At 31.9% G+C, this 13,307-nt stretch overlaps 2 protein-coding genes across 2 annotated transcripts; both read right to left on the bottom strand.

The window, feature by feature from the left end:
- Positions 1–5,571: 5,571 nt before the first annotated feature.
- Positions 5,572–7,334, bottom strand: LOC100527516 (uncharacterized). The gene is given in 5 exon segments (NM_001250235.2): positions 5,572–5,863; positions 6,729–6,862; positions 6,958–7,042; positions 7,139–7,231; positions 7,308–7,334. Coding segments are annotated over 5 exon segments (390 nt in total). The 5' UTR covers positions 7,311–7,334; the 3' UTR covers positions 5,572–5,788.
- A 1,662-nt stretch (positions 7,335–8,996) lies between these two features.
- LOC100101896 (MnSOD) lies at positions 8,997–12,749 on the bottom strand. The gene is made up of 6 exons (NM_001248137.2): positions 12,363–12,749; positions 11,331–11,377; positions 11,120–11,245; positions 10,938–10,994; positions 9,559–9,636; positions 8,997–9,402 (listed from the first exon to the last, which is right to left on the bottom strand). The coding sequence occupies exons 1-6, from the start codon at positions 12,682–12,684 to the stop codon at positions 9,310–9,312; spliced, it is 723 nt and encodes a 240-aa protein (NP_001235066.2). The 5' UTR covers positions 12,685–12,749; the 3' UTR covers positions 8,997–9,309.
- Positions 12,750–13,307: the final 558 nt, after the last annotated feature.

The raw sequence follows: 13,307 nt of genomic DNA, 5'->3' as shown, positions 1-13,307 counted from the left end.
ATCAGTGAGAGGACAAAGCCCCCGAGTGGAGAAGGGTGAAGGCCCAAGTGGAGAAGGATGAAGGCACAGAGGCAGAGACACTATCAAGACTATTAATTGTTGCTGAAGGCCCAAACTAATTTGAAGGCCCAAGTTAAATAAGTTTTTAGTTATAATTTATTTTTATTGTAATTTTGGCCCAAACTGTCTAGAAGGCCCATGTTTATTTTTTATCTTTTTGTTCAGCTACACTATAAGTATTGGTTTTTGTTTTGAATAAAAAAAAAACTTTTGACATTTTCATAAAATTGGGTGAGAGTTTCTCTCTGGGTTCCTTGTTGAACCAATTATCAGACTTATCAAGGTAATCCTTGTGGCGTCTACCCTGACTTATCTTCCTTCACTGGAAGTGGCGTCTACCCAGACTTATCTTCCTTAACCGGAAGTGGCGTCATCCAAAACCTCCGTAGCCTGTATCAAACGATCCGCTCCTACTCAGGTTCGCATCAATTTGACATACCCTCCACCAAAAAATCTGATTTTTTAATTTTTATATTTTTCATAAAATATATAAGTTCTATGTGATGAATTCGTTTCCTAGCAAAGGAATAAAATCATAATTCAAAATGAGCAGATAGAATGGAGCGAATCATTTTCTGTTCATTATATTTTTTGAAGGGTAATATTTAAATGAAAACGTATTGAAGTACATTAGTTTATAATTTATAAATGTTGAACTTGGCCCAAAAAAAAGTTATATTGATAATTGATTTAAAAATTTGAAAAAGAGGGAAAATGGTAGAGCTTAATTTCTTCCCCTTTCAATTTGCTTTCATCTCTCCTCTAATATTTGAAAAAGAAAGTAATTTATCATTTTTATAGTGTGCTAACAAAATTAAATACTTAAGAATAAATTATCGATTCATTGAAAAAGTAAAAATAAATGTATAATGACATCTTAATACAAACTATTATACATGATAATTTTGTTAATTTTTATAATAATTATCTTAAAAATTACACTATAGTTTATAAAGCTTGACAGTTGACAGTTTATTATGTGTTGATAATTATTTTTTAATAATAAATGTTTGTGGGTGGTAATTTTTTTTATCAAAGTGACTTACTCCATATAATTAGAATTTTTTAAAAGAAAATATATACATTAACTTAAAAGATTACAAGACAAAAATGTTTTTTTTTTACCCGACAAAAAGTATTAGTAGTATTATTCTCTCTCTTTTCTTTCTTTGCTATTTAGATAAAAAAGACTTTTTCCACCTTTTTTTAAATTAAACCAAACAAGATGCTTTCCTTTCTTTTACTTCCTCTTTTCATTTATCTTCCATTAAAATTCCTCTTTGTCATCCCTTTCTTTAAACAAACATAGTGTCAATTAACACTCAAATTCATATAAGGGCACATTACGTCATATATTTAAAATAGATAATGATGCAAGAATGTTATTTAGCCTTAATTGAAAGAAGAAGAAAAAACCCTGCCTCAGTTAATCTCCATTACCACTTACGCGGATAGATGAATGCATTGCTATCAATAACTGACGAAAGTAAAAGTTTTTAAGATTTTTTTACTCTCTGTTTTTGAAGAGTAGTTGACATCTGGATGACCTTAATTAAATAGGCAATGAAGAAGTCATAGGAGCATATTAATTAGTCATGAGAATCAAAAGAAATCACGCCTTGTGTTAAAGAACTAAAAAGTTTACAAAAACACACACAAGTGTACAACACAACAACACCAACTACTATTATGTGTGTCTGATTAAAATTATTATAATGTGTATTTTTAATATAATCTAACGAATATAAATATAAAAAAAATTAAGTATCCTGATTTTTGTAACAAAAATATTTTTTGTCTCAGATGTAATTTTTCACTTAATTTTTAAACACCCATTTACTATTTGTGTGTTCTGATTTTTTGACCCTTTCAACTGGCATCTATATATACGAATTAAGCAAGGTGGGATCTGAAGGATACTTCCCACACAGTTTCTCCAACCTTCCCTTCTCTCTCTCATATAGTATATATTCCATGTCAGTATTCTCAGCTTAATTTCCTCACTAGGAATTAATGGCAAAGCACCTTGCAGCGATGCTGCTGCTAGTGTTTCTTCTTCTGACATCGTCAACATCAACATCTGCTGATAATAACTTTGCAGCGACCGAACCTTCCTTGAACCTCGCGCTTCCCAGCGACAGGAGGGTCGCCGGAGGGAAATACGGACCAATGATCCTGAACATGCTTCCGAAGGGGCCGGTTCCACCATCTGGACCAAGCAAAGGAACCAACAACCTCAACAACTAGTTTTGTCGAATGTTTCTGTATCGAGATCGAACTCGGTCCGTGTACAGCCTCAACCCGTTCTTACCAATTGCCATCACTCATCGCCATCTCCTTCAGTCGTTGCTGATTTCGGTTTCTTTTTTTAATCACAGAGTTTCTTCTTCTTTACTATTTTGTTACTTGAATTTGTAAATATTTTTTATTTATGTCATTCTCATACAGCTGCAGGATTATACTTTTTTATTTTTTTCAAAGGATGATGCTCTTTCATACTGTATTCAGGTTTTGCTGCAGTGCAGTGTTATGAAATTTAGAAATCAGAAATAAAAAAGATCATAAAGTCCATTAATTTGTTTGGATACTAACCTCTTTATCTCTTTTATTATTATTATTATTATTATTATTATTATTATTATTATTATTATGCGTATTATTTGATAATTTGATCAATGTGGCTGTATGTGTGAATTTGTGATACACGAATGTCAGACAAGTATATGTTGTTGTGCACAATTCATCGTGAGCTGTTGAAAAGGTCATCTCAAACAAGTCATCCTATATTAATGAAGTGTAATTAATTTTACTCACTTCAAAACACGTTATTTTAAAGGCTATTATTAAATATATATAGAGAGAGAGAGGAAGGCAAGCTATCTTTTCTCTTCCTCCAAGAAAAGATGTTCGCATGATATGAAGAGTTAGACCAATCATAAATGAGAAATAATAATTTTAGTTTAAATGGTTTGTATTTCTTTAAGTATAGTATTGGACGGAAGATTGTGGTTAGAAATTTTTTATTAAAGGTGGCGAGTTAGATTTTTTTTGATAAAAATTAGTCATTAACCAATTAATGTTATAGATAAAAAAAATCAATACTAATTCATCAAAAATAATGTTACATTTATATATATAAACATAAAATATTGTTTAATTGTAACTAGTTAGTGCATTTAATAATGTATTGTTATATCAAGTATGTGAATTGACTAATATGAGATTATTCAAGTTTAATTAAGAGTTAGAATTTTGGACCCTAAATAATAATCACATTAAATTCTTGAAGATAGATCTTTGTTGTCCATATTAGTCTACCTAATCCAAATATAATTTTCTCTTATAAAAAAAATACATGAAGTCCTTATAATACAAATTATGTAATATATATTGTTATAATAATTGAAAATTTTGTTATAGTATATTTAGTCCAATCTAAATTCTCTCAAGGGAATATAGGGTTTGAATTTTAAATTTTGAACACAAAATAAATTTGACCCTTTTATCCTACTCAATCATGTCTTGATTTTGGATTTAGCTTCCGTCTAGTTCGTTCTTAAACCATACTATATTAGGATAGACGTCTGCTCTAATATCATTTATAACATTCATAATTGTCGATTTCTCGACAGTTCTCACACCACAATAATTCACACGATAACACTTCATTCAACTCCTCATTGATTAGAATCCTCCGAAGGTAATCCTTTTCGAGATCTTGCAATTAATTTTGTCTGCTTCCAAGATCAATGACTAATCGTACAAACCAATACGGGACTTTTCAACATGCTTTGTCTTCACTCACATGTTTTTCAAAAAACTTTTCAAAAAGTCACTCATTCCATAATTACTGTAAGTCAAGCACGCTTAACTATAAAATTCTTAAGTGATTTGACTATCAAAAAGTAGATACATAACAATATAGGTAGTACTCATTAATTTCTTTAAGTCATTAATTAACTACACAGACTCACACCTATATAGCATATAGATCTTTCTAATTCTAGTGTGATTCAATCAAAATGTTACATGAGGTGGATTACAAATTTGACTTGTTAAAAAATCTTTAAATAATAACAGATCACAATCTCATTGTCGAACGTTGACATTCTTCCTTCTTTATGAATGCAAATGAATCAAGAAGGGTTGTAATATGAATATGAATTCAAAGGCTCCCTATTGAGCTTTATAATGAAGGATTAATCCTTGGAAATTTTATGAAAATTAATTATTTGACTAACATTCAGTCGACATTGATTGAAAATACAATCAAAATATCCCTAATTGCAAATTTTATTCAGTCTTATTATTTTGTTTTAGTTCTTATTTTGGGTCACTAATTCATTTAAAATTCTTTTTTATACTTTCGGTTTAAAAATCGTTTTGCCTATTTTATCACTCTCACACACAATTAAATAAAATATTATGAAAATTAAAATTTTACCTTTTTTATTATTTTCTTTAAAGCCAAACTATTTATTTTAATTCATTATTAAAATGTTTATTTTTACTTTTAATTAAAATATTTGGTCACTTGTTGATGCAAAAATAAAAATTATAAAGAAACGTATTTTTGATTGTTTTAACATAGTATCATTAAAAAAATTTAATTATTAAAAAACAATTTTAAACAATATAAGTAAAATCATCAAATCTTCATGATAAGTTCTTAGAAACAAAGTATAATAAATAAGCATGTATTTTTTTAAGTAATTTAACATTTCTTACACTGTTGGATAATAATTTGGCACGTGGAGTTGGCTCAAGGCAGGGGAGAAAGGTTTTTGTTACTCTGCATTGTTGGATAATAAATCCCAATACTTGCTTGGGGCCTGAATGAAATTGTTTGCAGTTCCCAGATGTAGGTAAGGAGAGCAGAAGAGGATTGTGAGAAATAGGAGCATTATAATCTGGTGAGAGGGAGTCACAACAGCGGAAGAATGGCTACAAAACTCACGTCACAGATGTAGGGAACTTAAAACTACGAAGTAAGACCAATATCATATACAAAAGGTAAAATATAGTTACTAAAAGTGTACTATGCCAGTAAGCCTATCAATTCCAAAACCTGACTCAAAAAGCTGGGAGGATTACCCAATTCTTGTAAGGGGTAGTTTGGTTATATTCCCAATCAATGTGAGCTCTTCAAGATAAGTAACCATCATCTTCTGAAAATTTAGAAGACGTCAAGGCATTATTTCCTACTTGTATCTAGAATTAGTTTAGGTTCACATTTTGATTCAACATAACAAAAAATAACAACTATTGAGATGCAAAAAAAAGCATAAAAGCTCTGAAAAAATGTTTGAAAGTCAAATGTCAAGATGAAGTTAGATAGATTGTCTACTGTTAAAAAAAAAAAACCAATTTTGCAATTTGCATTTGGAAGTAAACTCTAGAAAGTGTTTCAAAATACAGTTAAAAACCAATTTAATTCCATTTTAACAGAACAGAATTTATATTTGGAAATCAAAAATCAAAACTTGCTACCACCACAGACAAACTGAGGTACTTCAAAACGCTAAAATATATCATATATCAGGTTACATTCTCCTCAAAACCATCAAATGATAACAATAGAAAATTTTCTCCGACCACTGAAGCAAACAACTAGAAGAGAATATAATATCCCTACACAAAACTGAAATTTCAAAAATAAACAGCAAATGGAATTTAAGTTTGCAACATAAAACTGAACAAACAAGCCCCAAAAACTTGGAATTTTCTTTTAAGCTCGGGCAGGAGCTCCTACTCCAGCAGGACGTGGGGCTTGACCAGGCTGACCAGGCCTTGGTGCATCATCCTGGCAAAGAGATCAATAAACTCATCAAACAAGAGTGTTACCATAAAACAATTTTATATGCAGATAATCAGAGTCTATCCACACAAAATATAGCAATCTCCTAATTTAAACTAAATGTTAAACGAATTCCCTTTGTACATTCAAAAGGGACAATAACTTTTCTAGCTTTCTTTAACCATTAACTAACTGATTGAAACATCAATTTTTCATCAAGATGGCTAAGCAGACACATGTTTGCATAGAGTTGTGAAACATACAGCTCAATTGTAAGAATAGAAAAAGGCACAATTTTGATACGTTAGATTCCAACCTCAGATCTTTCCATCCACTATATCAAGAATAAACCACAATTTTCATCCCCCCAAGTATTACCTTCACTTCGTAGCCCTTAAAGTAATAAAATTATTCGAGTAATACATGAGGGCCAAAAGTATTGAATATCCAACTTCTAGTCCTTAAACTGATACATTTCAGTAAAGTTCAGGAGCCAATTTGAAGGGTTTTTTTTTATAATATTTGAGGAATATTTAACATGATATCTAATGCTTCTAGGACGACTTGGATAGCGATTTTTACTTAAAGAACTACTAATTAGAGTGGGTAATAATAGTTCAAGGATGAAATCGATGGTTTACTCCAATATCAATGGTGAATGGTCATTTGGTGGCAAGGCAGTGTTTCAATACAAAAAATGTTTCATGTGCATCAATATCAAAGTAATTACACAAACGGAACTCATCTGTACACAGAAAGCAAGTTGTCTCCTTTGATTTTGAAATTTTTAAAGATTGATGTACACAAAAAAGAATATAAAAATAAAGAAGTTAAAAGATTCAGATAATTAGATTCAATCAGATAAATTTACCCTGCGCCTGATGAATCGCTGTGGAGGCTCACGCTTTCTCCTATCAGTGCGGGATCGAACCCTCACAACATGAGAGTGGATAGCACAGGAAACACAATACTGCATCTTCACATACAGCTTCGGAAGCGTGTATTCTACAAATAACAATTTAAAAACCAAATAAATAAGACGTGGAATTTTCCTGCAAAAAAAGAAAAAAGAAAAGAAAAGAAAAGAAGAAGAAAATTACGTTCGTAGACACAAGCCTCCTGCACATCTCTGACTGCAGCCTGTTCAACAATGTTCCTCACCAGAAACCTCTTGATAGCCTTGTCCTGTTATTAATTTTTTTCACAAATCTCAAAATCTTTAATTGAATTGCCGCATAAAAATAAAAAAAAAAGGAAGGTTGAAGAAAGTGAAATAAGAACCTTAGGGCAGCATTTGCCGCAGTTGGAGCATCGAATGAACTTGACGTGGCCGCGGCCGTGTTTGTTGCGACCTCCATTCCTGCGCTTGAAAGTCTACAAACAACAACATGATCCAACGATGAGATGAAGAAGAAGCTTCAAAAATAAACAATGGCAATAGATCTTCTACCATGGTGACGAACGAAACTCTCTATTTAGGGTTTCTGAATTCTGCAAACCTTCCTATTAATAGCGACCAAAACCCGATCCGATTACCCGATTTCAAATGAATAGCTTTTATTAGGGCTGGCCTCACTCGATTAGCCCAATCAATGTATAAGTTGACCTCGGCAGTTACTATATACACTATCCCCTTTTCATATTTTTTCCCTAAACTACCCTTTCCTCTCATATGGATGTGCCACGCAGAGGAACCAGAACGGAATATGTTTGCAAGGTGTCTATTTTGTTTTTCTGGAGTGTGTTTGGTGTAGGGAAAAAAGGAAAAAAATAGAGAAGAAATAAGATGAATATCACGTGATTATCATACCTTTTATATTTTACTTTAATTCAAATAATTTTTCTCTGTTTTTATGTTATTCATTTCTATTATCTAAACCAATCACACTTGAAGAATAGAAAAGAGGTAGAAAAAGACAAGGATGAGTCTATTAAGGAGGTATTTTAGGAAATTTTCGAAAATAAAAGGGAAAGCAGAGTGTACAAGTAGAAATTGTGTAAACAGCAGGTTTACCCATGATGTATTGGATTAGTCCGTTGGTCACTTGGTCTAATTTATTTTTGTCCTGCTATTGTTTAATTTTTTATATAATTAAAAAATAATAAATTAAACTATAAATTTAATATTATCTATTTTATTGTTAATATATTGTTAATGTTCATATTACAAATATTATTGGTTAAATTGATCAATTCCAGAAAATGAATTTATTAAATTATAAACTATATATTAAAATGATTCCACAATATATTAAATAAATTATAAACGTTAACAGGATCGATTTTGATACGTTAGATTCCACAATATTAGTTATAAATTATAAACTACATATTAAAAATATTTAAATGTATAATATATAATATATTTAATATATAAGATGACATAACTTTTAAATTTTTCAAACATAAAATAAATTGTCAAACATAAAATAAATTTTTCTCTGTTTTTACGTTAATCGAATTTTATTTAGAAAATCCTTTTACTATGCTTGAAAGTTATAAAATTATACAATACTAATATCTTATCAAATGGTGAAAAATATCATTTTAAAAAAACTTATTCCTCTAGGTATGGAAAAACAATTATACTATCATCTAAAACTTAAATTTTCTACAATGTAAGAAATACAAATTATTGTTAAGTTGCATTTACACCATGCCTGAAGTTATTAAAAAAATTATTTATAATGTCAGTGAAGAAATAATTTGACACTTTTCTGATCAAAATATATTGAATAAATCAAATACACATGTAATTTATTTTAAATAGAAACTTAATGAAAATATTATGTGGCCAGAAATTGCATATAAATAAAATTATTTTTCCAAAATAAAATATTGATATAAAAAATTATATTATAAAAAGATTGTCTTTGAAGGTATTGCACCAAAGAATGACACTTGCATTCCTCCAAATGCACTTGCAAATGTATAGTAGATTGATGATTTTTCCCATAAATTATCCTGAGTAAACATGTGATAACAACTCCACCAAAAGAGTTTAACTCAATTAATTGAATAACAACTCCACCAAAAGAGTTTAACTCAATTAATTGAATGATGTGTATGAATTAATGTAAACCTCCTGATACTTATTTTTGCTCTTACCGATAAAAAAAAATGCGACAACTCCAAGTTGTTCATCCAATAAATGAAAGTATATTGGGCTTGAATTTCAGAATTCTACTAATTCGAGTAAAAGGATCAAACCCTGGAGGCAAAAGATATACATCACTGGAAACGAATAGTATCTTAACAGAGCATCAGAAAATCCATAAGACAAGAGGAACTTAGTACAAGAAATGCAGCCATACAATGCTCGAGGTTCTTCAGTACAACTACATAAAATAGTTAGTGTTATTTATTACATCACATCACATCATTTTATTCCACATCTCTTACCGTGCTGCAAATCTGTCATCTCAAGAGCTATATCAAGTAGCACTTTCAGACTAAGAGCTCTCTTTCTCATACACTTCACTGGCATATTTCCAATTAATAACTTTCCAAATGTTCTTCAGATAGTCTGGTCTAACATTCTTGTACTGCAATAAGAAAAACAAGCATACATCAGAAATTATTTTGACAACTGATGTGCATCTACGAATGTAAGAAATTGTGTTCTGTGTTTCCTTTTCTTATTGCCAATTTATTTCCAAAACCACGCAGTCACTAATGGATCGCCAAGTTCAAAATTTTACCTGTAAGTAGTACGCATGCTCCCAAACATCAATACCAAGCAATGGAACCAAATTTGGTCCCTTAGTAACCAGTGGGTCCTGCAAATAAAATGTTCAAAATTACATCTGAAAATTAACAAACCAGAAAAAAAATTGTATGCAGAGCATAAACATGATTCACTAAGGCTAAAAAAATGAGAATGAGGATTGAGAAAAGATGAAAAACTTTAACAAGTTCCTTTTCTTCTCTCCAGTTTCCATTGTAGCAATCTTTCTATATCCTGAACACCATTAACATTAGTAGAAGTCCTCCACATTCCAACAATGTCACTAAGAAATGGTCCCTACACTTCTTTTAAAATTTGGAATCGAGTCTTGGTAATTTTATAAATTTGTACATTGTAATCAAGCCCCTGTAATCATTAACCAGGGTAACTTCATTAAAACTGAACGAACACTAAACTTCTCTTACCAGATCTGGAAGAAAAGGAACACAGACCCAATAGCTTCTGTGCCCTACCACTATAAGTTAGCCATGGATTCAGAGGGTAGAGATTAAACAGAGCTAGAAAGAAAAGGTTCACCTGTGGACTCTTTCGTGTTTAGGTGGTTGGGTCTAAATCAATGAAGTGAGTGTAGTGGCTGAAGAGCCAGATCATAAAAGCATAAAATGGAAGACATCAAGACAGTGAATAAAGAGTTCAGATAGATGAAGCAGGGAAAAACTAATTAGATATGGTGGCGGGTGGCAGCAGGTCCTCCTGAGAACGAGATAGCTCCTTCTTAGCAATTAGACCAAGAGAAAATGAACTTAAAAGAGAGACCCCAAAAAACAAAATGGTGGCAGGAAAAATAAACACTGTTGGTGTAAACAGGTACAAATAGTTTGATATGCATACAATACATTTTGTCCAGGAGGCAAGATGTTGTTTACATGGAGATATAAGAATTTATGGTGGTAGGTTGGGACTTGACTATAAATTTAATAAAATTTATGCAAAGACCCAATAAGAAAAAAGCGTAAGCAAACTAAAAAGGAGAGCAAACCTGTATAAATAAACTGAGAACCTCAAAAGTCAAACCCAGTTTACAGAGACATATTGCAATAATAAAGCACTGTTTAGCGCATAACCTACTTTGAAATGTCAATTGAATTAACTTAAAAAGCCTAGAGAAGCAATACATACTTGATTGTTGAATTTCATTGATTGAACATGAGGAATATAGACTATTCATAAAAGCAATATACTGTAAAAGGATCTTGAATGGTGTGACACAATATACAACAGAAATACAAAAAGGCAGAATTGGAGACCAAACCAAAACAAAGAGACTATGTAGCCTCCTGGCATCATATGGAAAAGGAGGAGGAGCAATGGAAGGTGGAATGGGTAGTTTACCTGGTTGGCAGTGGTTTCAACTACAAGCCTCTTCAACTCTTTGTCCAGACCAAGCCACTGGGCAAGCAGTACAAATGAAGTAAAAGGAAACAGTGCATTTCAAATAATGACCGAGACATTAAGCTCTAAGGATATGTAAGGATAGAAGATATGCTGGGAATCTCAGAATCTGCACAACTCACCACCCATCCAGACCCCTGTAGTGCAGCACCTTCTGCATTAACTTTTTGTACTAATGCTTCAAAAGAGCCAAAATGTGTGTCAATGGCCCATCCCAGTGAACCCTTGGGTGGTTCACCACCTCCTTCCTGCACAAGGGGTGAAGAACTAGGTAAACGAACTGCCAAAGACAAGAGACTTCTCATAAAACAAGATCAAGGTAAAAAAACTTACACGAACAGGAGCTAGATTTTTCCAGAAAATAGAATGGTTGACGTGACCTGCAATAAACATTCTTAGTTGTACATGAATTAAATTAAGCAATTTTAAAAATCATGGAAAATATATCCTTGCTTCATCAGTAAAAAGTTCGTTCGATTCATTTTAAAACCAGGCATAATTTCTCACAATGGGTATATATGAAAAGAAGATGTAGGTGTTGTTTGGATAAACTTTTCCATAAGCACTTAAAAGAGAAAGAAAATACGAAGGTAAAGGCCCGGTTTGGATAAGTTTTTTCATAAGCACTTACAGGGAGAAGCTTATGGAAAGGAGAAGCTTCTCCTATAAATGCTAATGAAAAAACTTATCCAAACAGGGCCAAAATGAATTGGTTTCTCCCATGAGTTAAAATCAACTAATGTACCTCAACTTTCGGAGAATTCAGATGAGAGAGAATTTCTATAAAAGTTAAGCGCATAATTGACTTATGGAAGAAGCTCAAATCATTTACTTTTTTATTTTCTTCTTCTATAAATGCTTATAAAGAACAACGATCCATCTCACTGTTCATTTGCACCAACCAATCCATCCTACTATAGGCATTAGACACCAACCACTCCTCTATCCAAGCAAATAATTTGACACACACACACACACAGTACTGGTATTGGGTACAATACGGATATGCTGTCCATTTTAAAATTCAAGTTCATTCCAGTCTGGATACAGCACGAATTTGTTGTCAACTTTAAGTATCGGATCATTAGTGCCTAACATAAATTCAATATTTGACTTTCACTAATTACTACCGGCATCACAGCAATGTATAAAGCAAATCCCCAATCTCCTGCTTCTATTTTGTATCTCTTTCATTATATCAACAAAGGTCAACAAACTTCTAATTCACAACAACCTAAACCAATCCACTATTACTTATTCACGAATCGATTTTCAGTCGCCGTAATTTATCATCTAGTAAGCCATTAAAAAAAAGAAAGACGAAATCGAAAGAAAAAAAAAAGAAAAAGAAAAAGGGAATCGGACCTCCGCCGTTGAACTTGATGGCGCCCTGGAGCTTAACGACGGCGGAGGAATCTTTCTTGGCGACGGCGTCTTGGAGCTGCTCGAGGGCCTTGTTGAAGTTGGTGATGTAAGTCTGGTGGTGCTTCTGGTGGTGCAGCTGCATGATTTCGCCGCTGATGGCTGGCTCCAGAGCGCCATAGTCGTAATCCAGATCGGGGAGCGTGTACACGTGCAACCCACGAGAATGAGTAGCTGCAGCTATGCCAGCTCCGATTATGGGCTTCGCGTCGTTGCGGAGAACGGTGGCTAGGGTTTTTCTGGTCAACAGGGCTCGCGCGGCCATCGCGAAAGAAAATGGAGACGCTTCTGCAATGCAACAACGCTAGAGTGGAGGGACTCGATGATAGTACAAGTAGAGACGAGTTGAGTGGATTTATAAATGAATTATTTTGCTGTAAACAATAAAAGTATATCGGATATAGTTATTTTTATCGGTAGGGTGCTGACAACAAAAGATTAAAATTTAAATTTAAATTTTCAAAAATATAAAAAACATGAAAAATTTATTTCTATTTATTATAAAAAAAATTATCAACGTTTTACACATTTAAAAATAAAAAATAAATATTTGTTAAAATATATTAAAAAATCAACTAGTCTAATACTAATTTGGCTCACATTGAATAACTCGAGAGAAATGAATATAAGTTCACCCTACATAACATCATTTCTCATGTATAAATGTAAGGAATCTTACACAATCATATAAATTATATAAAAATATTGATATTTTTGCTTTTGTCTATTAATAAATATTAATCATTGTATTGTAAATGGTACGTATTAAAGAAAGTAATTGAATATGAAAATTTTGTTTCAGGAAAATTAAAGTATATACTACTAAGTAACTGAAGTTTTGAATTGAATAAACTTAGTTTACACGTGTGTATAAGAGAGCGCAGCTTA

This window comes from Glycine max, chromosome 4 (genome assembly GCF_000004515.6).
Source record: "Glycine max cultivar Williams 82 chromosome 4, Glycine_max_v4.0, whole genome shotgun sequence".
Taxonomy (NCBI): Eukaryota; Viridiplantae; Streptophyta; class Magnoliopsida; order Fabales; family Fabaceae; genus Glycine; species Glycine max.
The sequence above is the reverse complement of the archived record's forward strand: the minus strand, read 5'-3'. Positions and strand labels throughout refer to the sequence as shown.